Genomic DNA, 25,201 nt, shown 5'->3' on the forward strand with positions numbered 1-25,201 from the left:
AGAGTGTCCTCTCATCCTCACAGGTCAGATCAGAGATGGCTGTCGTGCATCCGAGCACTCCGGCTGGGACCCTGCACTTATCATCACCTGCCTGGCAGATGGGCCTGAATGCTACCCCCGTGATGCTCCTTAGACTCATGACCTGAGCCTTGTCCTAATGCCTCAGGCCCCAATCAAGTGTCATAATACGAACTCAAAGCTGAACCCACAGACTGCCATGTGGACCCGGGCACGGGACTCCAAGCTCAGCCTCCAGGCATTGGGCAAGAGCTCCAACAGGTGCCCATCCAGACCCAGACCCAGTCCCTTCCAGATCACCCAGCAGAGGGCAGACACTGAATTTGGAGCCTGTCGAGACTCCACTTTCTGTGCATTGCAACTGGACTTGGACCTGAAGCAGCCCCATGGGACAGGATGCCAGCCAGGGTGCTGGGCACTGAGCTCATCCAGTGCTGTCTGTGCCCACCCTGGTCCTTGGCCTTCAGCCCCCAGCTGTGTTGTGGGCCACCCCTCAGAATGGTCGCCCCACATCAGACAGTGCAGGAGGGGGCTCCAGTCCCACGGCAGCTCTGGTTCCCTCCTCCACTGCAGAGCCCTCCATTCCTCCAGACTGTCCCTCTGTCCCCTTGAGTGATGACCCCGTGCAGGAGGTAAGCTCACTCTTCGGTCTCATGGGACGTGGAGGTGACTGTTGCATCCACACAGGGAGAGGCAGGGAGCTGCTGTCCCAGGTCCAGCCTGTCTGCCCATGGGGAGTCCGCGATGGTGCATGACGCACATGTGCACCCACAGCCTGTTTAGTTACGTAAATATAAACTGTATTGAACCTGGAACTTATTAAACTGGCATATCAACTATTTTTAAATTAATGACTTTTATTAAAAATGAGTCAAATTGTGTGAGTACGTTTTAAATTATAATGTAAATAGAATACTACAAAATTAACCTGCATTTGGTCTGTGAATAATTAAATTTTTTTAAAAAACATTTTTTCAAAAGATTTTATTTATTTATTTATTTGAGAGAGAGAGAGAGAGATCAAGTAGGCAGAGAGGCAGAGAGAGAGGGAGAGGCAGGCTCCCCATGGAGCAGAGAGCCCGATGGGGCACTCAATCCCAGGAGCCTGAGATCATGACCGAAGGCAGAGGCTTAGCCACTGAGCCACCCAGGTGCCCAAATTATTTCAATATTAATAGAATTCTCCCAAATGTAATATATAGGTATGTTAACTTTTAAGCACTGAAGAACATTTTGTAAATTAGTTTTACTCAAGATTTATTTATCTGGGACACCTGGGTGGCTCAGGTCATGATCCTCATGTCCTGGGATCTAGTCCCACATCAGGCGCCTTGCTCCATGGGGTGCCTGCTTCTCCCTCTGCCTCTGCCTGCCTGTGTTCTCTAACAAATAAAATCTTAAAAAAAAATTTATTTATCTGGGAATAAAAAGGAGCTTGGTAGGGCCTGTGCCTATTTAAAAACACGGCCTCTGAGGCAGAATTCAGCCCCAGTGCATCAGGATATGCACAGAAACAATGTTCTGGAGCAGACCCTTATGTGTATTAAATTCTGGAAGGCCCTGCACCCACACGGAGTCCTCTGTTTTCTCATACTGGAAGCAGTTGTTTAGGTTTTCTTTATTTTTATAGCAGGTGTTGAGTTTTAAAACATTTTTGATGTCTATGCTCAATGCCCAAGATGCCAGCTCTGTGTTGTCACCGTCGTGGTCGGTCTGACTGGAGCCTGTGTGTGCCCAAGGGTTTACATGGGGTCCACATGGTGGGAATGGGCAGCAGCATTTATGAACCATGGAGCTGGAGATGAGATCACTGTGCCTCATGCCGTCTACATCTTCTAACCTCGAAAAAATGGCAACTGTCACCTAGAACGGTGGGCCGGCTCTGTGTGTGTGTGTGGGGGGGGAGTTCCTTCCGAGGAGCACGTAGCGACTCCTCCCTCCCTCACTACACTTGCCTTAGCAGTGCTTCCTTTCGGCGATGGGATTTCATCCCTCAAGTGCCAGCTGCCCCCTGCAGAGCAAGGAAAGGTCCACAGCTGGGCCAGTCCCTAGATCTTCTGTGACCAAGGAGATGCCCAGTGTCGTGCTCTCCCTGCCTGCAGAGATGACCCAACACCAACACACACACAGGTCGGTGCACAATCTCTTGTTTATTCCCTGGTCGATCTTTCTCTCTCCTCCTGGGGGGAAGTTCTCTTGCCTTATATAGGGCATAACAGCCAATCACAGAGGCGTTCACGTGAACAGGAGGTATGGGGGGCAGGCAGTGGTGGCATGCGGTGTTCATGTGACAGCACGAGGTCACGTGTGGCCAGGACGGATGTTTTTCAGGCTGTCCGTGCTGCTCAGGCTATGTAGCCCGCGCCATCTTAGGGGCGCGACACCCCGACAGCCCAGTCTCCATGCTGTCGGGTCACAGGCTGTTTGTACTAGCCCTGGCCTCATGGTCCAAATCCTGCCAGCTGCAGTGGCAGGTCATGATGGCCACTTCCTCTAGCATGGCTCTGCATTTCTGGCAATACGGAGAGGGTCTGGAGAAGCACAGAAAATTCCTCTCCCTTCTGGATCTTTTAACAACGAAGGGAGTGAAAGAATTTTAGACTCAAACTCAAACAGCCATTAGAACATGGGGTTGGGGGCGAGGAGTGGGCTACAGCTTGCTGGATGTGCAGACCCGGAGAGCGGGTCAGGAGGCGTGAAGGCGCTGAGCAGCACCAGGGCTCAGCGTCCCTCCAGAGCACTTGCACTCAAGTGTCCGACAGTTGTGTCTCACAGCGCCCGCGGGGCCCAACAGGAAATCCGCACTGAGAATCATTTAGCTAAATGCTGCCGCTTCAACCGTAACCTGCTTACAGATGTCCTAGAGAGCCGGGTCTCCGCCCCAGGAAATGACAATTCAAGAAGTGTGGGATGGAACCATGAAATTCCACCTTAAAAAGAAAAAAAAAGATTTCATTTATTCATGAGACCGAGAGGCAGAGGCAGAAGCAGGCTCCCCAGTCCGTCGCAGGACCCCGGCATCATGACCTGAGCTGAAAGCAGCGGCCCACCCCACTGAGCCACGCAGGCGCCCCTGCTTTTTTCTTTTCTTTTCTTTTGCATTGGAGGGAGGCCCCCTCTTCACCCCGGCCACCGGAGTGGCCCTCCCCGACTGCTGTCTAAGCACGGTGCGGGCCGGGCTGCAGTTCTTCCGGCGCGAGCTCTTCGGCCGGCCTGGAGGTTCTCTGGGACTGTGACCACCGACCCCCGCCAGTGCGCAGGCCGTCCGGCCGCCCAGCAGTGCCGCGGCCCCAACGGCAGGTTAGGAGCGGACGCGTCTGCGGCCCCGGGGAACCCGGGGGGCCTGGGGCGAAGGCGGGCTGGAGGCCGGCGGGGTGGCCCGACGTGGGCCCCGACCTGCAGTCAGGAGAAGCGTGCGCGAAGCCAGCTTCGGTCGGGGGCTCTGGGAACACGCGGCCTGGAGCCCCGAGGGCCAGCGGACCTCGGACCTTCCTGCGCCGGCTCCGGTCCGCGCGGGGTCCCGTCCTGCAGGCCTGCGGCGGCCGCGGCTCACCGCTGTCCCGTCCCCTCGCTCCAGGGACCGCGAACCTCCCCAGGTCAAGCCCAGCGTCGTCGACCGGCTGGAAACGGAGGCGGACCTCGCACGTGCGGAAACCGGTCCCCACGGCCCGAGGGCGCCCGCTTGGAAACGGCCTTTACGGGACGCCGGCGGCAGGCGGGGCCCGGTCCCAGCTCGGGGGCCACCTCGGGGCGCTGGGGCCGCGTGCGGCTCGGGGGTCGCGCCTCCGCCCCGCAGCCCCGCCGCCCGCACACCGCGGCCCGCCCTCCCGCCGCACTCGCAGCGCTGTCCCGCGGCTGGGAAGGAAACCTCCGGCGCGGAGCGCGGCCCTGCTTCCCGCCCGACCCTCACGACCCCGCGGCGCGCGCAGGACCGACGCCGTCCCGCACCCCGCGGCGCACGCGGCCGGCGGCCGGAAGTGGTGGCGCGACGCCCCGGCCCCGCCCACCTCGGGCCCCGCCTCCGCGCGACCCGGAAGCGCTGTCGGAAGCGCCGCCCCCGCCCGCGAGCCGCAGGTTCCCGGCGGGTGCTGAGCCGCGCTGCGCGGCCGGGGTGCGCCCGGGTCTTGCCCCAGAGCCCGGAGCTGGGAGGGGAGGCCGGCCCTGCCCGGGACACCCCCTGCCCTCCGTCCGGAGGCCCCGCGGGCTGTGTCTGCCAGGCTGTGTGTACGTTCCGCCGGGCAGCGCTTCCCTCCGGGACCGTCCGGATGCGGTCCCTGCGAGGGCCCCGGTGGGCGCGGGGCGGGAACGGTTCCGTGTGCACCTGCGGGAGGGGTGCAGGGGGGGTCGGTTCCGTGTGCACCTGCGGGAGGGGTGCAGGTGGGGACGGTTCCGTGTGCACCTGCGGGAGGGGTGCAGGGGGGGGGTCGGTTCCGTGTGCACCTGCGGGAGGGGTGCAGGGGGGGTCGGTTCCGTGTGCACCTGCGGGAGGGGTGCAGGTGGGGACGGTTCCGTGTGCACCTGCGGGAGGGGTGCAGGGGGGGTCGGTTCCGTGTGCACCTGCGGGAGGGGTGCAGGGGGGACGGTTCCGTGTGCACCTGCGGGAGGGGTGCAGAGCGCGGTCGGTTCCGTGTGCACCTGCGGGAGGGGTGCAGGGGGGACGGTTCCGTGTGCACCTGCGGGAGGGGTGCAGGGGGGGACGGTTCCGTGTGCACCTGCGGGAGGGGTGCAGAGCGGGGTACGGGGCGCGGCTCCGGGTACAGGTGGCGGGTGCAGAAGAGGACAGCCAGAAAGGGGCTCAGCGCACAGACGGAGGAGGGGCAGGTGCGAGAAGTGCAGACACCGGAGTCCCGTAGTGTGTGTTGTCTTCTCCCTGTATAGTGTCGTACTCGGATCATGAAGACTCAGTAGTTTTCTACTCTTGGCTGTATTCTGAAAATATTCTTTGGAACTGAATAATTTTCCCCGTTTCAGTGTACATTTGTTAAGGAGATTTTTTTTGTTTTTTTTAACCTTGGGAGCAGCAAAGTTTAACCAGTTTGTGTAGTAATGGATTTTCTTTATGTGATCTTTTAACTTTGTTGGCTGTAAAGTCAGGTTTTGACTAGGTGTGGGCTCCCTTTATCCCTCTCCGTGAAGGTTCAGGGGCGCGCTGAGTGGTAACGCGTGTTTGGTCGGGACAAAGCCCAGGGTGATGAACACACCACATAGAGCTCTTCGCACACGCGGCCATCCTTCATGGTTTCCAGTACTGGTAGCTGGTTCTTAACTTCCTGTTTCCTGAGAGTCTAATGTGGTGTTTGAGAAAAGTGCACTGCTCGAGATCATTGACGAAAACCGTGGTAGAGAAGTTGCTGAGGAGTATGAAATCTGGCCTGTGATCTTTGCAGGTGGGGTGGGAAGGGGAAGCCTGTCCCCTGAGGGTGCTGGTGGTTGCAGCCCGCCGGCCTCTGCTGACCTCCGTGCCTGTCCCCGCGCATGAACGGGGTTCCAGGGCGGTGGGCAGGTGAGAACCGAGACTGTTTACGCGAAGCACAGACCATAGGGGTCTCTTCCAAGGAGAGGGGCACCCGCGATGTGTCGTGAGCTTAGGGAAGGAAAAGAAGAATGCGGAGGGAGTTAAGGAACCAGGAGTGGGCGGGATACTGGGAAGTTCCAGAGGAGAACCGAGCCTCTGCCCACCTTCCGGGAGATCAGTGCCCTGCAGGCACTAGCCGCGTCTTCAGCGTCTGATGTCAGTCACATACCCACTGCTGCCGAGTGAGTGTGGCTTTCCCTAGGATACGAAGACTTTCTGAAGAAACAGAAAAACCGAACTCTGGGTCTCCGTGTTGAAGTTTATTGTCACTGTGAGTTCTGAAGTAAAGATCCACGGCAGCCGAACTCTCCGCTTCAAAGGGGAAAAACACTGCATTGATTCTGTAAAAATCTATTAGGAACCGAAAGAAGAAAAGGAAGATCCACGCACAGATGAGGGCAGGAGTAAGCAGTAAAGGAGCCCGAGGCCGAGTCACATCTACTCGGGGACTTAGAACACCCAGCCTCGGCGGCTGGCGAAGCCCCGTGGAGACAGCCCGGCTGCAGTCCCGAAGGAGAGGCCTGGGCAGAGTGTCCTCCCCTCAGGAGGGACTTCCCACTGAGCATCCCCACAGGGGCCGTGGTTCTAGGGCAGATGACGGGGTCTGGAGTTAGACATTGGTCTGCCTCTGCGCAGTCTGGAGTGAGCTGCATTTTGTGTTACCACGTCTCTGCCTCTTCTAGGAGCCCGGGCTGTGTGTGTTTGCCTCGTCCCAGGGTCCGTTCGGGGGCCCGGCCCAGCCTGGAGCAGGAGGGGGTGGGAGGCAAGGCTTCCAGCTCTTGGCGTCCAGACCAGAAGGGCCCGTTCTGACCTGGAGGCCAGTTGAGGGCCACTAACCAGGCTCCCGAGGTCACTCCTGCTGCACGAGTCTCACACACAACACTGTTGAGCCTGCCTGCGTTCGTGGGGGTCGGGGGGGAAGGTTATGCGGGACAAATCCCAGAAACCTCCAGCCACACAGCATAGTGCTGGAGTTTCTGTGGGTGGTGTCCCCGTGTTTCAGTAGAAAGAGGACTCCTGATGTATATGGCTGTGGCACAGGAAGGTACATTGATTCCAAGCTCTGAAAGGCATAGTCTCAACACTCAGGAGTGAGTTGCCTTGGAAGGAAGCTCAGACAGGAAGACGAGGAGTCAGGAATCCGTCTTCCTTAGAAGAAGAGTTACTCTGTCGGTTGTTATGTCCTCTCCCTCCTGAAATGCGATTTTATTTTTTTTATTTTTATTTTTTTTAAAGATTTTATTTATTTATTTGAGAGATAGTGAGAGAGAGCATGAGTGAGAAGGTCAGAGGGAGAAGCAGACTCCCCATGCAGCTGGGAGCCCGATGTGGGACTTGATCCCGGGACTCCGGGATCATGACCTGAGCTGAAGGCAGTCGTCCAACCAACGGAGCCACCCAGGCGTCCCCTGAAATGCGATTTTAGATTGACTAATGTTCAGCTCTCAACTGTCCTACCTAACACGTGCTCACTGTCCCTCACGGTGTTTTCTGAGTCCTCTTCCATCTCTAGATAGATCCCATCTATGAACCACAGACATCAAACTTGTGAAGCATTTCCATTTGGGGTTGAGTCGTTGGACTTCATGTGCAGGTAGGGATTGGAGATGGGGTGAGTACTACGGTTTCAGTGAGGTAGGGTAGCAGGGGTTTCCTGGGGACCAAAGCAGGATGCCCTGTCAATTCTCTCTGGGTAAGGACTAGTTAATGTGCAGGAATCACTGGAAAATCCTGGAAAATAAGGTTGGTAATGGAAAATTTGATCTCCCTGACTTCATAATGCATTCAAGCCCTACAAAGTGAGCCTGTGTGGATCTGGCCTCAAAATATTAGTTACTTGGAATAAAGTGGGAGAATGTAGAAATCTACATGATGGGATGGGTTTTACTCTACAACTGCTTTTTAAAAAGGAGATTAGGGGTGTCTGGGTGGTTCATTCGGTGATCTTAGGGTCCTGATTTTGAGGCCCGCATTGGGCTCCTTACTTTGTGGAGAATCTGCGTCTCCTTCTCCCTTACCCACTCTCCTTGCTTGTGTTCTCTATCTTTCCCACCAGTATTTTTCTTTAAGGTTTTATTTATTTAACAGAGATCACAAGTGGGCAGAGAGGCAGGCAGAGAGAGAGGGGGAAGTAGTCTCCCTGCTGAGCAGAGAACCTGATGGGGGCTCGATCCCAGCACCCTGGGATCATGACCTGAGCCGAAGGCAATGCCCAATGATGGAGCGCGGCAGGCACCCCTGTATGTGTCTTTAAAGCTGAAGTGTGTCTTCTGATGGTGTTGTTTGTTTGGGTATTGCTTTTAGTGCAACTACCCACTCTGCCTTTCTGTTACAGAATTTAGTCCGCCCACATCTTTGGTAACTGCTGGACCGGTTTCCTGATGCCATCTCACTTGTTCTCTTCTAGATAAGAGAACGGTCTGTGGGTGTTGATGGTTTTCTGTAGTGCTGTGCTTTGATCCTCTTTGTATCTTCTGTGTGTCAACTGTTGCTCTGTGGTCACTGGAGACTTCCATAAAACATCTAGATGTGACAGTCTAATGTAAGCTGATAAGCAACTTTACTCCTCTTATGTTTTACATTTTTGATGTTTTTCACATTGTGTCTTTTAAAAATTATGGTAGCCATAGTTATTCTCAGTACTTTTCTCTCTCAGTCTTGCTGCTGGAAGTAAGTGGTTAATATCACCATAAAATAGGATTGCAGTATTCTGAATTTAGCTATATAACTATATTAAATGCTTATTTTGTTATTTATAAAAAAGATTTGTTATGTATTTGTCCGAGAGAGTGAGAGTGAGCACAGGCAGGCAGAGGGAGAGTAAGAAACACTCCTCGATGAGCAGAGAGCCCGATGTGGGGCTCCATTCCAGCACCCTGTGATCATGACCTGAGCTGAAGGCAGAGGCTTAACCGACCAAGCCACCCATGCACACTTATGTTCTTTAAAATCTTGTATTTGCTGTATCGTTTCTCATACCTTTTCTATGTGTGGTCCTGCTCCAAACTCAGGTCTCCTCTTGGGGGGTGTGGAATTCCTGATTGCAGGCCTTCTCTTAATGCTGCAAGGCTGGGCCAGCTGCTGACAGCCTTCTTTTTGCTTTCCCTAGTGTGCTGCCAAGTGCTCCTGTTTGACTCCCAGTCCTACAGAGTGGGGCCAGTGCTGTCTGCATGCTCTAGCCAGCTGCAGGGCCTCAGTCTGGATGCAGTTGGGAGTGCACTCAGGGAGCTGAGCGCCAGGTTTGGAGATGTGTGGGTGATGTGCACTGAGCACTGGGGGGTGTAGTCTGCAGTGGAGTTAGTAGGAGCCACGTGTTTGATACCCTGTAAGACCTTTACGTGCTCTTTTCACAGGATTCCCAGCCCCAGCTTATGTAGCTCACCCCGGTATTGTAGGGAGTACAGAAAAGACCTGGGTTTCTTTGGCTAGAGGTCACTCACTCAGATGCTCTCCCTTTCCCTGTGGGAAAGAATGTGGGCCAGAATGCTTTCTCATGGCACCAAGGTGCGCCCTTTTTGGGGAATGGGGATCTAGGTAAAGTGAGACTGTTACTCTTACCCAAAAAGAGGTAATGCACCTGGTCTTCAGCGATCTTCCACTTGCTCCAGCCCTGTGCTGGACCTTCATCAGAAGGCAGTCCCACTGGTTTGTATGGTTGACGTAATGGGGGTTTGACATAAACACAGTCCCAAGAAACTAAATTAGGAAAGTGCAGATAAACAACCACGTTCCCATGAGAAGGTATCAGACTTTTAATGTGATTCCAACTTGTAAACTGTGGAGATTTTTTTTCTTATATAAATAGTTAACTGTTTTTAAAATTCTAACAAATATATTATGCATTAAACCTAGAGATAAATCATTCTTTGGTCTGAAGTATGTCCAGGTGAATTATTTCTGTTTTGGCCCTGAATAGCTTGCATTGTACCAACTAACTAGTGGCAGCAGTGAACCCTTCGTGAAGGATGCAAGCAACTGCCCAGCGGCACCACAGTGTAGCCTCTCTGGGTGACATGACATGACATGACCTGAGGAGAGGGAAGCCCGCTGATGTGGTCATCATATTCACACCGGTTTCTTCTACTGAAGCACCTGGAAATGAACACCACAGAAGGACAGTCTAGAGAAGTAGGCAGCTTGTCCTGACTCAAACAAAATCAACTGGAAATTGGTTCAAGTGAAATACTGAGGCTTCTGCTTCCAGATAAGTTGTTGAGTAGAGACAAGACAGATAACAGGAAATTAAAGATTCAATCAAATAAAAATTGTACTGTTTTAAATTCAGAGATTTGTGAAATCAGAGAGGACTGTAAGAACCATGAAGAGACCATCCAATTTCCACAAGTCTGGGAATTTGCTTTGTATAGACACTGAAAATCATGGGCACAAAACCACTATGAGGAAATAGCAAGTAGATGGAGATAGGCTGATAGAAATACAGAGACTCTCCAACCCTGGGATCCTTTTCCCCATAGGTTGTTAGGTGAGGATAAGGAGGAAAAGCATTTTGTCTTCTTAGTTTATAGTACTTTGGGAGTTGTCTTCATAAATCTAGAGGAACAACCTGGAAGACATTAATGTCTTGAGTGAAATCAAAACTGCTGCCTAGCCCGAGCATATTTCAGCTCCTGGATGGAAGAAGTGATGTTTCCTCACTTGAAGAGAATAATAAACTCATCTGGGTAAAACCACATCAATGTAAGTCTCCTCCTCTTTTTAAGACAATGTGCAGAGTTAAAAAATACAAAAACATCTTTGCAAAGCAGCAGTAAAGGTGATGGAACAAATTCTCATGTATCTTTGGAGTTAGGAGGAAAATGTGTAATATTACTATACAAAAAAGAAGTTATAAGAAACACAGGAAGATGGAGAAACTCAATAGTTCTAGGTTTGGGAAGCACTATTCTGTTGGTGATGTTCACAGGTCACTTTAAGACTTTAAACACAGCAAGCAAATTAGGGTGAGGAAACACCGATAAACACAACAATGATTTCTTCAAACCAAAGGAGACAGTTGAAACGGATTGAAAAGGCATTGCGTCCTCTCTCAGACTGGTATAAATTAATTATAAGCATCTGTATTCTCCTTTTTGCCATGTGTGAACAAGGACGCCTAAGCACGTTCAAGTGAGTAGGATCAGCGACTTGGCCTGTTACCTGGTGTCTCCCGTCTTTCTGCATTTGCCTTTTGTGGGGCGACCTGGGATGCAGAGGTCTCCTCAGTTGGGTGTCTTGTGCATTTGTGGCTGCTATGATGGGGAAAAGGGCAAGGCAGGCTTGTCTCTTCTGCTGCTGCTTTCAGCTATGCCAAACTGGTGTTTGCCATTAGTAGAGGGAGTGCTTTGTCACTACAGACATTACTGTTAGGTCAGGTAATTTAGGCTTTCTGCACACAGGATACTCCAAATGTCCTCAATCCTTATGTCCTAGTTCTCATGGAACACAGCCCTTTGGCAACAAAATTCTCCGGTCTTCCTAGGAATGTCCCCCCCCCCCCCTTATTGGTTTTAGCAGACTTCTGCATGCCAGATGTGTTGCTGAATGAATGAGTGCATGGTGATTACAGGTCTAGAGACTCTGCTGCACAATTTGCTTATTTAAAGGATGAAGGAAAGTATTTCTGCATTAATTACAGACCTGTTTTCTCTGACATGCCACTTCTCCATTTTGTTCGACAGAACTGTGGGTGACAATCCTTCCATACTCCATTTATATTCTTCCATGTCAGTCCATTCTGTGAAGGTTTGGTCACACAGGTGTGACCCACATGCAGATTCTCTTCACTTGGGATTACCTTCAGTTGAGTAAAGTAGTAAGGATGGAAAAATGCTCTCCCACACCGATTATAAACCTAGTGTTTCTTGAGTGTTTGAGCCCTCAAGAGTGTTTATAGTTTGAAGCTATAGGTGGTGAATCGTCTACACTGATTATTTTTACATGTATTTTCTCATGTTGTCTAAGGTTAAAATATTTACTGAAGGCTTTCCCACATACATAACATTTATATGGTTTCTCTCCAGTGTGAATTCTCTTATGCAATCTAAAATTATAGCTTCTGTTGAAGGCTTTTCCACATACACTGCATTTGTATGGTTTCTCACCGGTGTGAGTTCTCTCATGTCGTCTAAGGACAGAAGAGTGATTGAAAGCTTTCCCACACAGGGGACATTTGTATGGTTTTTCTCCAGTGTGAGTTCTCTCATGTCTTTTAAGGACAGAAGAATCAGTAAAGGCTTTCCAACAGAGGTGACATTCATACGGTTTCTCTCCAGTGTGGGTTCTCTCATGTCGTCTGAGGACGGAAGATTCAGTGAAAGCTTTCCCACATAGATGACATTCGTAGGGTTTCTCTCCAGTGTGAGTTCTCTCGTGTTTTCTAAGGTGAGAACAGTGAGTGAATGCCTTTCCACAGAGATGACACTCATACGGTTTCTCTCCATTATGAGTTCGCTCATGTTGTCTAAGGTACGAAGTTTTACTGAATGTCTTCCCACATAGATGGCATCCATATGGTTTCTCTCCAAAGTGAGTTCTTTCATGTTTGTTAAGGTCAGAACAGTGAGTGAAGGCTTTCCCACACAGATGGCATTCATGGGGTTTTTTCCTTGTGTGAATCATCTCGTGTCGCCGAAGGTTATAACTCTTACTGAAGGCTTTCCCACACAGATGACATCCATATGATTTCTCTCCAGTGTGAATTCTCTCATGTTTTCTAAGGTCAGAACAATGAGTGAAGGCCTTCCCACACAGATGACATCCATGTGGTTTCACTCCAGTGTGAATCATCTCATGTCGCCTCAGGTTAGAACTTTTTCCAAAGGCTTTCCCACATTCATGACATTCAAATGTTTTCTCTCCATTCTGAGTAGTACTGGTTTGTCTATGGGCAGAGCTTTGAATACAGGCATTCCCACGCTGAAGACATTCATGTGATTTACTTGTAGTGTGACTCTGCTTACGTGTATTAAATGATGGGGAACAACTGCTGTCTTTTCCACATTCTTTGCTGATACAGGGATTCTTTCCCATTTTAGGTACCACATATTGAGTCCATGTTAGTATTTCAGTTAAATTTTCTCCAAAATCATTGCATTCAAAAGGATTCTCCAGAGTGTGAGATCTCTGTTATTCAAAAGGAAATGAGAAACTGTTGAAAAAGTTCCTCAAATTTATTCCTTCCTTCCTTCGTCTACATATAAATTCTATAGTCATCATTCAGGGACAGAGTCCTACAACACTGTCTACATTAGTTACATAAACATATATGTATGCCTCTCCAGCAAGCACAGAAATTTTCTTTTTTTTAGCAGCCCAAATGCAGAGATATCTGATTAAAGACAATGTTTCAAAACAATACTGTGTTTCAAATGTTAGGTATGTAAGTTATGACCATGTAGCTGTTTACGAGACCTCAGGTTATGGTTTTGACTTCAGATTAATTTCTTCCCTAAAATAAAACTAACCAAAACTTCTTGCTGTGAAAACCCTTGATTCCAGCTTAAATTATGATTGGTTAATGGTGCCCAATTCCTTCCTTATTCAATACCCACATTTCTCAAAGCACAGGTTCATCCCCTTGAGGCTTACCATCGCACCGACTAATGCTGTGTCCTTCTTGCAGACATGTTGCACGAGTATCATTTCTTGTTTTTTAAGATCATCTTCCCTATCTGAAATGATTGGGGAAAAAATTGCAATAATGACACTGACAGAATTAAGATGCTGAAGACACTAAATGCTCATGGAATATGTTTTGAATACTGACACAGAGATGGGAAAGAAAGTCAAATTAAGGAATACCATAAGGAGAAGAAACACACAGGACATCAACAGTTGACATTTTCAGGACTGAAAAATGAGAAAAGTAGGATGGAGACGGCAAGCTGGGGAGGAAAAGAGAGGGAAAATCTTCACATAAGAAAATCATGGAAAGGGACATTTGGTGTATTTTAACTTCAATAGTACGTAATTATTACCTTCCCAAAGACGGAACAGAAATTGACACCTGTTAAATATAATGACAATATCTAAAAATATTTCCCCCTATCATATTATCTATCTTTTTAAAAAGCAGCTAAGTTTTATCTGATGATTCTTAGGGCCTACTCACTCACTTAGTAGCTCTTAAGGTAGCTCACCCAGACTCTGGCATTGCAGCAAACCTAGCCCTTTTGAAAGGTGCTCTCCTGGTTCCAAGTGGGAAATCGTTTCAGATTTGTAGAGCTGTCTGCCTGTTCATAGAAAAAAGAGAATTGAATTTTGACTTCTGTGTAGGACATGGCATGATCATCAATGTAGGGCCAACTAATGGGAAAGAATGAGGTAACCTCTGAGAGTCCTCTCTGGTAAGAGTATGTTGAAAACAGCATAGGTAGTCCTTCACCAACAGAAGGTTAACTCCTGATCTTTCCCAAAGACTTTAATGACCTGTCATTATTGATGCCTAAGTTCAGAGACCAACTGTGCAATCTTCAATATTTTAACACCGTGAGAAGATGTAAGTTCTCACAGTGTTTGAGTATTATATCCTAAATGAACCCAATAAATAAAACTCCACCAGAAAAATCTAGATTCTGCATGGAAAACCACCTGTTTTTTTTTCCTTAAGATTTATTTATTTTAGAGAGACCCAGTGTGGGGAGGGGAAAAGGGCGAGAGAAACTTAAGCAGATTCTGCACTGAGCATGGAGCCACTTTATTGTTCAATTCCACGACTCTGAGCTCATGACCTGACCTGAAACAGAGTTGGACACTTAACCAGCTGTGCTACCCAGGTGCTCCTGGGGTTTTTTTTTTTTTTTTTTAATACCATGGTCTGATCAGTCCCCACCAGAAAATTTTTTTTTTTTTTTAAAGTCAATGTATTTACTTACCAATTCAAAAATAATGAATTCCCACCACTGTTTGGGTGTTGTAGAGATCGAGCAGCAAGAAAGACATGAAACTGTGTGAAGAAAATTACATTCTAGTGGGATGACAAATCAAAGTACAATGTGAAGATTGTTGTGAGTTGTAAGAAGGACAGTTTTCAGTGAGAAATGAGGAGTCTTAGCCACAAAGCTGTTGAGTGAATGAGTGACTAGAAATATACATACATAGTAACACTAAGAGACTCACCAATTGAGACCAGGTGACTGATGTTCTCCAGCATCACATCTCTGAAGAGTTTTCTCTGGGACCTGTCCAGCAGGGTCCACTCTTCCTGAGTAAAGTCTACAGCTACATCATCAAACGTCACTGATTCCTAGAAGATTATGGATGTTTTCAGACAGGACCATCCCTGCCAATATTCAGGGGCAGATGGTTCAGACAACGGCACTAAGGAAGTGGGGGCTGCACGTACAGAAAGCTCAAACAGAATGCTGGGTTCAGTCATCTTCAGTGCACACCTGGACATCTGACTTTCACATATACCCAGACACATTCATAATACATACATTTCATTACAGAGATATAGAATGAGGTGTGATCTAACCTGTGGGTTTTGCAATAAACTTGTAAGTGAGACTTCCAGATCATGAGTATAATAGTCTCTCTGGAACACTATTAAAACTAAAACACTATTTTCCACCAATTTCAAGTAAATCTATGGACTCATGACACAACCTGCCACTTTTAAAGTACTTTGACAATATTATTCCCCTATACAATCTCAGTTTCATCATCTATGATGATCATCTTTTATGAGTTCTTAAAGATCCAATGACTTAGTAAATGCTAACAGCAAACATTTAAATGCAACTTCTAGTTTTACTATCCATTAACTACCAGAGTATTGAAACAGTGTCCATAATTCTGTAAAACTGAACAGAATCCACACAGGATATGAAATCAGCAGCACATCCTTTAATCTTCACATAACAGGTATTTATTATAAAGCATAAAGATAAATGGTTCATTATAAAGCATAAGGACAAATGGTTCATAAGCGTGAGCCAGAGGCTGAGACTTCCCTAAGGAAGGATAGTAGTGTCTGGACCCCTCCTATTGCCTGAGGCCCTCCAGGGATCTGTCATCATCATGCTTTTCTTTATCTCATCTCTTGGTTCACGTATGCTTAAAGCCACTTTACTGTTCCTGTCTCTTCAGCTCATCGAAAATTCCCAGGGGTCCTTGGGTTTCATTTTACCTCCTACACTCCTTTTCCTGAATCACACTCAAAGTTAAGAAAACAATATTCCCTATACATTGTTTCCAGTTACCAAATTTGAACTAAGGGAAATTATAAAGAGGGGGAAAAATCAGGATTTGGGACAAAGGAAGTAATGACTTTTAGTTTTCTCTTGTATAAGTTTCAAAAAGCACAAACACATCCTATCAGACTTTTAAGAGGTTTAAATCGGGGGAAAGGGAGGACTCCTCCTTGGCTTCTCCGGCATGACCGTCACTCATCCCTCAGTATTATCAGCAACAACCTCCCCACCCCCGCACATATAATACTGCAGTGACAGAGCTCACATGTGGGAACATCTGCCTTTCAACTGGACTGTAAAGTTATGCTCCTTTTTCATCTCTATCACCTGTACTGACCTGAATCCTAAGCCCACTACAGTTAATAAAATGGTTATAAGTGCATTTTTGGTGCCAACTAGGGCATGGGATGGCTATGAAGAAAAACTTCTCTCATGTCTCCTGAAAATGCAGGGCATTAACTGAACCTGAGATATCTCAGCGTAACATTGGGAAAGAGATTACCACATGATGAGTCCCTGACCAAACATGACCATTCCACAGTTCTTGGAAAGCTTGAAAAACTTGAGTGTACTTAGAACATGAATGCCTGTGTGATTTATGTCCACATGATGGCAACAGACACGCTATTTCAGTAGGAAGAATAACTCCCTACTCACTTGTGAGTCCATTCTTTTTTTTTTTTTTTTTTTTTTTTTTTTTTTTAAGATTTTATTTATTTATTTGACAGAGATCACAAGTAGGCAGAGAGGCAGGCAGAGAGAGAGAGGAGGAGGAAGCAGGCTCCCTGCGGAGCAGAGAGCCCGACGCGGGGCTCGATCCCAGGACCCTGGGATCCTGACCTGAGCCGAAGGCAGAGGCTTTAACCTGCTGAGCCACCCAGGCGCCCCTTGTGAGTCCATTCTTAGTAGCTCAGTTGCCAAGTGTCTTCTGGGTTTTCACTCATACACAGTCTCTCAGCAACAGGAGGCAAAGCTGAGGAAGAAAGGAGCCAATTAAACTATAGCTGCCCACAGTGTCCATACACATTTGTTACGAAGACCACTCCACTTGGAAGTAATCCCCAGCAGACCAGACAGAAACATGCAATGTGCTCCAAAGGAAACAGGGAGAAGAGGTCAGCTCTCCAAAGGTAAGGCTCTACTACTGCTTGGAGAAACGAAAGCAATACTCTCAATTTAGGAAGAATGTGAAGAGCCAGTTCCCTCCAATTCCAATTCCAGGATTTCTTGCACCTGCCACATGCGGAAGCATTGTGAAATTTCCCAGACTTAGGCATTCGCTTGTTTATTAGCAGTTTCCCTAACTCCTCAGCTCTGGTGTCTCAACTCCATCCCTATACTTCCCTGTCCAGCCCTCTGGATACACATATCATCCATCATTGTCTCCACCAACACTGGCCTTTAGATTTGTTCTGACTGGGTTTTTGGTTATGAAGCAAGATCGTTAAGTTTGAATTCTATGGGGGTGACTGGGTCCTCAGTCGGTTGGGCATCTGACTTTGGCTCAGGTCATCATCCCAGTGTCCTGGGATCAAACCCCACATCACCTCCCTGCTCAGTGGGGAGTCTGCTCCTCCCCCAGCTCATGCTCTCTTTAATGAATAAATAATCTTAAAAAAATGCATTTAATGGTAAGATTAGCCAGTTAAGTGACTTACTTCATTTTGAGGGTCAAAGGCACCCACCTTACAAATTTACCCCTTAAAATTCCCTGCATCAGAAAATTGCAGGAATATGTGGGTTACAGCAGAACTCATGTCTAATAATCTTTATGGGATAGTACTTCCAGAAATTAAAGAATGAGAGGATTTTAGGAGGACGTTATTTACTCCAGCTGAAGTTTTAGAAAATTGTTCACTGAAATCTGCATTAGCTGAAACTTCCCTGAATTTCGATGTTTGATTTTGGGTATTTGTCTGTGAAAGCATTTATAAATTTTAACTCCTCCCCTAAAACACACATAGGAAGTAAGTGTATTTCATGGACAAGTAATAACGAGTCATAAATAGAAGCAGGTTTAACTTACCCATTTGTATCTCATGTCAAGAAAAGATAAAGTTTTATTTTATGTGATTCTGTGCTTGGGAGATAAACATAATTTGTTTCTTCCTCAAAAGAATTCTGCTAATAATTATGGTCCTGAATCACCATCATCATCATCTTTCTCCTAGTTTGGAAAATGTGCCACTCAGGATTTTGAATAAACTGTGGGGAGGAAATCAGCATGTGGACTAGGTGGTTCTCTGTGGTCTACTAAAGCACCAGGGAAGAGGGATGATAAACTTGCAGATGGAGAGGAACAAGTGTCTGCCCTGTGCTTCACAATGCCCGATTCCTGCTGAAGCCCACCTGTCACCTGGCATTCAGGGGAATGGGAGTCTGTGTGACCCTCCCTTTCAAGTTACAATCCTTGCAGTCTCTTGCGGTATAGGCTGCATACAGGATTACCAAGGGAGGATGTGGAGTTCTCCTGTCTCTGTGCTCCCAGGCTCTCTCCCATCTATTAACACTCACTGCACATTATCCTCCCATCTCAAAACCAAGGGTTACCTCCCCGTTGGAAAGATGTTTGTTCTTTGCTTATTTTAAAATTTCTTGGTCTTTCCTTTCCCAAAGGTCTTGTGCTTTGTGTGTGGGTGTTTTGGGCTAGGCAGAGATGACAGAAGGAGAGGCCTGGGGAGAATAAACTATCATTGCATTGGCCTTATGCATGCATTGGAGTTGTGTTCAATAGTGACAAGGCCTGCCCTGCCGCTGAAGGTTCCAGACCTTATTCCAGCCTCCTGAGCAGCAACAACTTCTCTATTTCATGGTTTTACTCACACTGATTAAAAGCTTTTAATTTCCCTTTTTTCCAGAACATCATATCAATACATCAAAAAATGTACTGTTGGGGCGCCTGAGTGGTTCAGTCTGTTACGCCTCTCTGCCTTCCGCTCAGGTCATGATCTCAGGGTCCTGGGACTGAGTGCCTGCATGGGGCTCTCCGTTCATGGGAGAGTCTGCTTCTCCCTCTTCTTCTGCCCCTTGCCCCGGCTGGTGGGGGCTCTGTCTAAATAAATAAAATCTTCAGAACCACATAAAAAAAAGAAAAGTGTTGAATATTAGACTACCTGTTTAAACCTGGTTTTGAATGTGAAGACCTGAGTCCTCAATATATCCAAGTGCTGCACATGGAAACACTGTAGGGGCCCACGGAAACACTGTAGCGGCCCACAGAAACACTGCAGCTGCACACGGAAACACTGTAGCTGCACAAGGAAATGCTGTAGCTGCACACAGAAAAGCTGTAGCTGGACTCAGAACACTAGCTGCGCACGGAAACGCTGTAGCTGCGCACGGAAACACTGTAGCGGTGCAGGGAAACACTAGCTGCGCAGGGAAACACTAGCTGTGCACGGAAACGCTGTAGCTGCGCACGGAAACGCTGTAGCTGCGCACGGAAACGCTGTAGCTGCGCAGGGAAACGCTGTAGCTGTGCACGGAAACACTAGCTGCACACGGAAACACTAGCTGCGCACGGAAACGCTGTAGCTGCGCACGGAAACACTAGCTGCGCACGGAAACGCTGTAGCTGCGCTCGGAAACGCTGTAGCTGCGCACGGAAACGCTGTAGCTGCGCACGGAAACGCTGTAGCTGCGCACGGAAACGCTGTAGCTGCGCACGGAAACGCTGTAGCTGCGCACGGAAACGCTGTAGCTGCGCACGGAAACGCTGTCGCTGTGCACGGAAACGCTGTCGCTGTGCACGGAAACACTAGCTGCGCACGGAAACGCTGTAGCTGCGCACGGAAACGCTGTAGCTGCGCAGGGAAACGCTGTAGCTGCGCACGGAAACACTAACTGCGCACGGAAACGCTGTAGCTGTGCACGGAAACACTAGCTGTGCACGGAAACGCTGTAGCTGCGCACGGAAACGCTGTAGCTAGCTGCGCACGGAAACGCTGTAGCTGTAGCTGCGCACGGAAAACGCTGTAGCTGCGCACGGAAACGCTGTAGCTGCGCACGGAAACGCTGTAGCTTGTAGCTGCGCACGGAAACGCTGTAGTAGCTGCGCACGGAAACGCTGTAGCTGTGCACGGAAACGCTGTCGCTGTGCACGGAAACACTAGCTGCGCACGGAAACGCTGTAGCTGCGCACGGAAACGCTGTAGCTGCGCAGGGAAACGCTGTAGCTGCGCACGGAAACACTAACTGCGCACGGAAACGCTGTAGCTGTGCACGGAAACACTAGCTGTGCACGGAAACGCTGTAGCTGCGCACGGAAACGCTGTAGCTGCGCACGGAAACGCTGTAGCTGCGCACGGAAACGCTGTAGCTGCGCACGGAAACGCTGTAGCTGCTCACGGAAACACTAGCTGCGCACGGAAACGCTGTAGCTGCGCACGGAAACACTAGCTGCGCACGGAAACGCTGTAGCTGCGCACGAAACGCTGCAGCTGCGCACGGAAACACTAGCTGTGCACTAAACGCTGTAGAATTTTCTGCTAACCAACAAGAAACACTTCCGTACGTAATAAAGACAGGAAAAGTACCGCGGACTCTCGTCTGAATGTGACTTACCTGAGTTAACCAGGAGAGCAACTTAGGACTTCACAGCCATGGCCCTTGCCTTGCCCGGCGCCAGTGCTGGCCGGTCTCGCCCGACGGTCCGTGTTCCCGCGCTGCTCTGCCCTCACATGCCGACCTGTGTTCCCCGGGCCACTTCCTCCCTGACGTCCGCTGCTCCTGTCGGGAGTCCTCCGTGACCGCCCCGCCCGGCCACTGCGCGGGGAGCCCGCCGTCCCTTCCCGGTCTTCCTCCTCACCCCGCCGACACCCCGCGCCGCTCTCCGGGACGGAGGCGCTCCCTTCCCAGCGGGACCCGGCACGCGAACACGCCGGCACCGCAGCCCCGGGGCAGGTCTGGGGCGCGGGGACCCGGGCCCGCTCTCCCCCCCCGAGGCGGGGACGCACCCCCGGCCGCCGGAGGACGACGGCGGCGGCATCGGGGAGGACTGGGTTCTGTGCAGGCCTCGGGGGCGCCTTCGACCGCCAACAGACACGGACTACCGGCCCAGGGAGCGCAGGGCCCGGCGACTCCCCGCGGGTCTGACGGGCGGTAGCGGGGCCTGGGGCGCCCGCAGGAGTCCTCGGTCCCGGGGCGTGGAGCACCGAGCCAGGAAGGGGCCGACGAGCCCGGGTTTAAGCGGCAGAGACCACAATCCACTCACCAGACCAGGACCTTCGCTTCCGGAAATCCTCTTCCGGGTTAGTAGGAAATTACGTGAGGGGCGGGGCCTTTGCCCGGGAGGGGCGAGGCCAAGGTGGGGCGGGGCCGTGCGGGAGAGCGTCCAGCGTGGGGCGGGGCCGGTGCAGCGGACGCGGCCCTCCCGGGACGTGGCAGAGCCAGGGTGAGCGGGGACGAGTGGCCGCGGAGGGGCGGGGCTGGGGCGCGGCCAGCGTGGGGCTGGGGATCGCGAGCGCGGCAGACCGCGGCCACAGCGCAGGGGCGGGGCCCGAGGGAGGACTAGGCGGAGCCGGGACGGGACGCCGGCGAAGGGGCGGGGCCGGGGCCGGCGTGGGGCGAGCCGGGACGCCGGCGTGGGGCGGGGCCGGGGCGCGGCCGGCGAAGGGGCGGGGCCGGGGCCGGCGTGGGGCGAGCCGGGACGCCGGCGTGGGGCGGGGCCGGGGCGCGGCCGGCGTGGGGCGGGGCCGGGGCCGGTGCGTCGGGAGCTAGGAAGAGGCGGCCGCAGACTTTCCGCTCGGCCCCACGGTCGCAGGCGCGCGCCGGCCGGCTGGCCGCTCGGGTCGGTGGGCGGCTGCTCGGTGTCCGCTCCCCTGCGCCCGGCGGCTGTTGGGGGCACTTCCAGGTGAGCCCGGGAGGCGCGCGGCCTCGGGCCCCGCGTGCGCAGACGCGCCCCGGTTGGGGTGACAGGTGTGAGCGCGGTCCCCGTTGTCTGGGCCGGCGGGGGCGGGCGGCCTTGGGGCGGCGGGGGCGGCGCGCGGCCGGGCTCTCGGAGTTTTAGGAAATAAACCAGGCAGAGTCACTTATCATGTGGTTTCACTTATGTGTGGAGCATAACAAATAGCATGGAGGACACGGGGAGATGGAGAGGAGAAGGGAGTTGGGGGAAACTGGAAGGGGAGGGGAACCATGAGAGACTATGGACTCTGAAATACAATCTGAGGGTATTGAAGGGGCGGGGGTGGGAGGTCGGGGTACCAGGTGGTGGGTATTGGAGAGGGCACGGATTGCACGGAGCACTGGGTGTGGTGCAAAAACAATGATACTGTTGTGCTGAAAATAAATAAATCAATTAAAAAACAAAAACCAGGAGACGTGTTAAAGCGCAGCTCTCAGGGCGTGGGGCTGTTTCTGCGTTGGGTGTAGGGACCTCGCAGTGTTGCCGTGGGCGGCGGGTGGTTGGGCTCCACTGAGGTGCGGTGCGCCGAGTGGTAACGCACGCCGGGGAGCGGAGTGGGGTTCGTGGCAGCAAGTTACTAGGAGGAAACGTGAGGGTTAGGGTTGGTGAGAAGAGTGACCTGATAGGTTTCTTGCTGAAGTCCGTCGGGGATTGTGGGTTCGTGCAGAGTAGGGACTGCCCGGATACTGTGGGGCCTGAGGACAGGCCCTCCGAAATGTACAGTGACATTGGTCGTTTTAAGTAAGAATTACTTAAGAGACAGGCCATGCCAGAATGACACCCAGACTTTCCTCTTCCTCCCTGAGGCACGAAGTAAGTCTGCCATGTGGAAGGCTGGTGTACAAAGGAAGCGGATTCAGATTCTGAGCCAGCAGAGCCGTACACAGACTTGCTCAAACCGTGAACCTGGTTGATGGCCCCTCCACGCGCATTGTACATCTGCTTTGTGAAGAAGTCGCCTAAAGGAAAACCGACTTGTCCTTGAGATGCCCATCAATGCCCCCTGCGTTCCTTGAAGCTAACCCTAACCCTAAAACTCATGATTCCTGCCAGTATGTTAACCTGTGAGCTTTTGAGTTTTTACAAGATGTGAAAAGTTGATAATGCTCTGGAGTGCGTTCTCTGTTAAGAGCATGTTTCCTGGGCACCTGGAGTGAAACTCTCTTTCTTCTCAGGTGTGTTTGCATCAGCATTTCCTGTTGTAGTCAGCAGGATTCAGAGCAACTCTGTGGGAAGAGCCGCGTGTTGTCTGGCAACTGGCCCTCGGTGCCTGCCCAGGACCGCTGTGCCCGTCCAGCTTCTCAGCACCTCAGGGGCATGTCGCGTGAGTTCTCACTGATATCCCGACCTCCTCCACTTGCGGTGACGGGCTTGATGTGCATTCCAGTTGTTGAAGCCTGCTGGTAATGTTCGTTCTTTTTCTTTTCTTTCTTTTTTTTTTCTTCAAAGATTTACTTATTCATTTTAGAGAATGAAAGAGAGAGTGCGAGCAGGGGGTGAGGGAGACAGTCTCAAGCAGACTCCCATCTGAGCGCGGAGCCGAATGGGCAGATCCTTCCCTGAGATTGTGACCTGAGCTGGAGCCAAGAGTCAGATGCCCAACAGACTGAGTCCCCCAGATGCCACCCTGGTAATGTAATGTTCTTTAGGTGGGAATAACCTAGAGTGGTTGGAGTTACTGGGTTGTTTTAACTTCGCATTATACTAATTGATGTTATTGATAAAAGCCTTGAGTAAATTTTCTGGCTAAAAACATGAAGAACTGAATCGTTCACCTTGGAAGAGAGGGGACATTTGCTGCTTCTGGCCAAATAGCACTTTCAGGAGACCTCCCAGGAGTAGAGCTGGGAAGCCTTTTTTTTTTTTTTTTAAAGATTTTATTTATTTATTTGACAGACAGAGATCACAAGTAGGCAGAGAAGCAGGCAGAGAGAGAGGGGGAAGCAGGCTCCCCACCGAGCAGAGAGCCCGATGTGGGAGGAGCCGATCCCAGGACCCTGAGGTCATGACCTGAGCCAAAGGCAGAGGCTCAACCCACTGAGCCACCCAGGCTCCCACAGTTGGGAAGTCCTGATTGCTGAGGAAGCCCTGGCGCCCCTAGAGGTAGGCAGTACCAGAGGGTCTGACAGTCCTTAGTGTCAGATGAAGCTGTATGAGGAAACCCGGGAGTGTGGCCCTGCACCCTGAAGGCTCTGCCAGTGGGTGGGGTGGGCTAGACCTCCATGGGGCTGGGTGCCCCCCCCCCCCGACTGGACTGGGTTTTTACTGTGCGTGGGCAGGTGAGGAAGGTGGGGTGAGGTTGGGACCTGGAGCTGGGCAATGTCTGGCCAAGCTGGGTGACAGGAGGACGTTGTTGGGGCATTCATGGCATCTGCCTTTTTCTAAGCCTTAACCTGCATAGTTGGGTCTCTCTCTCCTTAGGGCAGACCTGGAAAACATGGATTTCTCTGCAGGGTCAGGGCCTGCCCACTGACTGGGGAGCTGGCCGAATGCGGCACCTGGGAGCCCATGGTGTGGCCAGTCTGCAGGGTGAGTGACTGTCGCCAGTTGAGAGCTGCCGTGTCAGAAAGTTTCAGAGGACGGTTTCCTGCTACCTGGAGGTTATACGCACAGAGGTGGACTCTTAATGTGGTGGAAGTTTTTCAGTTTTGGCTCCTACATCTGCCTAAATTATGTTCCTGTATTAGAAAAATGCACATATTTCATGCAGTGAAATGCTGTAAATACATGCATTGCTTTTCTGCACAGGACTGTGTGGCTGCTGGGGTATTCTTCACCAAGACAGGAGATTGGATTCCTGGTAACCCCATGGGTACCCCTTCAGGGGAGGTGAGGATTGGCACCTCAGAAATACTTCAGAATGGGAGGGCTCCTGTCTGGGATGGTGTTGGGTTCCGGAGTGAATTATGGCGCCAGTAACCTGGAGGACTGGCCCGGCCCCACTGCCCTCACGTGGTGAAAGAGGAGCTGGACTCGGCCCCCGTGAGCCACAAACCACAGCACGGCCAGCCGCGTGGGTACAAGGCAGCATGTGATAGCGGCCCACGAGGAGCAGGCAGTATCTGCCTCATGTTGTCAGTCATCAGGATCACTGAACGTATTTGCCTTAAGGGCAGAGCTGGAGGAATCTGGTGGGGGTGGTGCGGGATGTTCTGGGGACCCTCCAGACAGACCTCTGGGAGCCTTGGGTGTTGAAGGATCCCTGGGCCCTGGGGGCCATCGAGTTCAAGCTGCCAATGTTTGAAAGTATTTCGGGGAGAAACCACTCTTTTTTTTTTAAAGATTTTATTTATTTATATTTCTTTTCAGCATAACAGTATTCATTGTTTTTGCACCACACCCAGTGCTCCATGCAATTTGTGCCCTCTATAATACCCACCACCTCGTACCCCGAACTCCCACCCCCCACCACTTCAAACCCCTCAGGTTGTTTTTCAGAGTCCATAGTCTCTCATGATTCACCTCCCCTTCCAATTTCCCTCAATTCCCTTCTCCTCTCCATCTCCCCTT

At 50.8% G+C, this 25,201-nt stretch overlaps 1 protein-coding gene and 1 long non-coding RNA gene across 11 annotated transcripts; one reads left to right on the plus strand and one right to left on the minus strand.

The window, feature by feature from the left end:
• Positions 1-10,651: 10,651 nt before the first annotated feature.
• On the minus strand, positions 10,652-21,199 carry ZNF596 (zinc finger protein 596). Of its 7 annotated transcripts, none has more exons than XM_045086214.1 (7): positions 20,999-21,194; positions 20,350-20,514; positions 16,627-16,759; positions 14,711-14,837; positions 13,732-13,824; positions 13,181-13,263; positions 10,652-12,715 (listed from the first exon to the last, which is right to left on the minus strand). In XM_045086214.1, the coding sequence occupies exons 3-7, from the start codon at positions 16,684-16,686 to the stop codon at positions 11,471-11,473; spliced, it is 1,608 nt and encodes a 535-aa protein (XP_044942149.1). In that variant the 5' UTR covers positions 16,687-16,759; positions 20,350-20,514; positions 20,999-21,194; the 3' UTR covers positions 10,652-11,470. The 7 variants fall into 7 exon arrangements, with proteins under 7 accessions (XP_044942149.1, XP_004766838.1, XP_044942150.1 ...); XM_004766781.3 differs by having other exon boundaries at positions 16,675-16,759; positions 20,999-21,193; XM_045086215.1 differs by lacking the exon at positions 20,999-21,194 and adding an exon at positions 20,742-20,992.
• Positions 21,086-24,436, plus strand: LOC101671468. 4 transcript variants are annotated; one of them, XR_001181913.2, is made up of 5 exons: positions 21,086-21,178; positions 22,498-22,743; positions 22,867-23,015; positions 23,141-23,321; positions 24,113-24,436. It is a non-coding gene; the product is annotated as an uncharacterized LOC101671468 (long non-coding RNA). The 4 variants fall into 4 exon arrangements; XR_006608463.1 differs by lacking the exon at positions 21,086-21,178 and adding an exon at positions 21,444-21,637 and having other exon boundaries at positions 22,498-22,755; XR_006608462.1 differs by lacking the exon at positions 21,086-21,178 and adding an exon at positions 21,444-21,637.
• The last annotated feature ends 765 nt before the right edge of the window (positions 24,437-25,201 follow it).

Source organism: Mustela putorius, unplaced genomic scaffold (genome assembly GCF_011764305.1).
Source record: "Mustela putorius furo isolate JIRA1106 unplaced genomic scaffold, ASM1176430v1.1 tig00000905_pilon_pilon_pilon, whole genome shotgun sequence".
In the NCBI taxonomy this organism is placed as follows: Eukaryota; Metazoa; Chordata; class Mammalia; order Carnivora; family Mustelidae; genus Mustela; species Mustela putorius.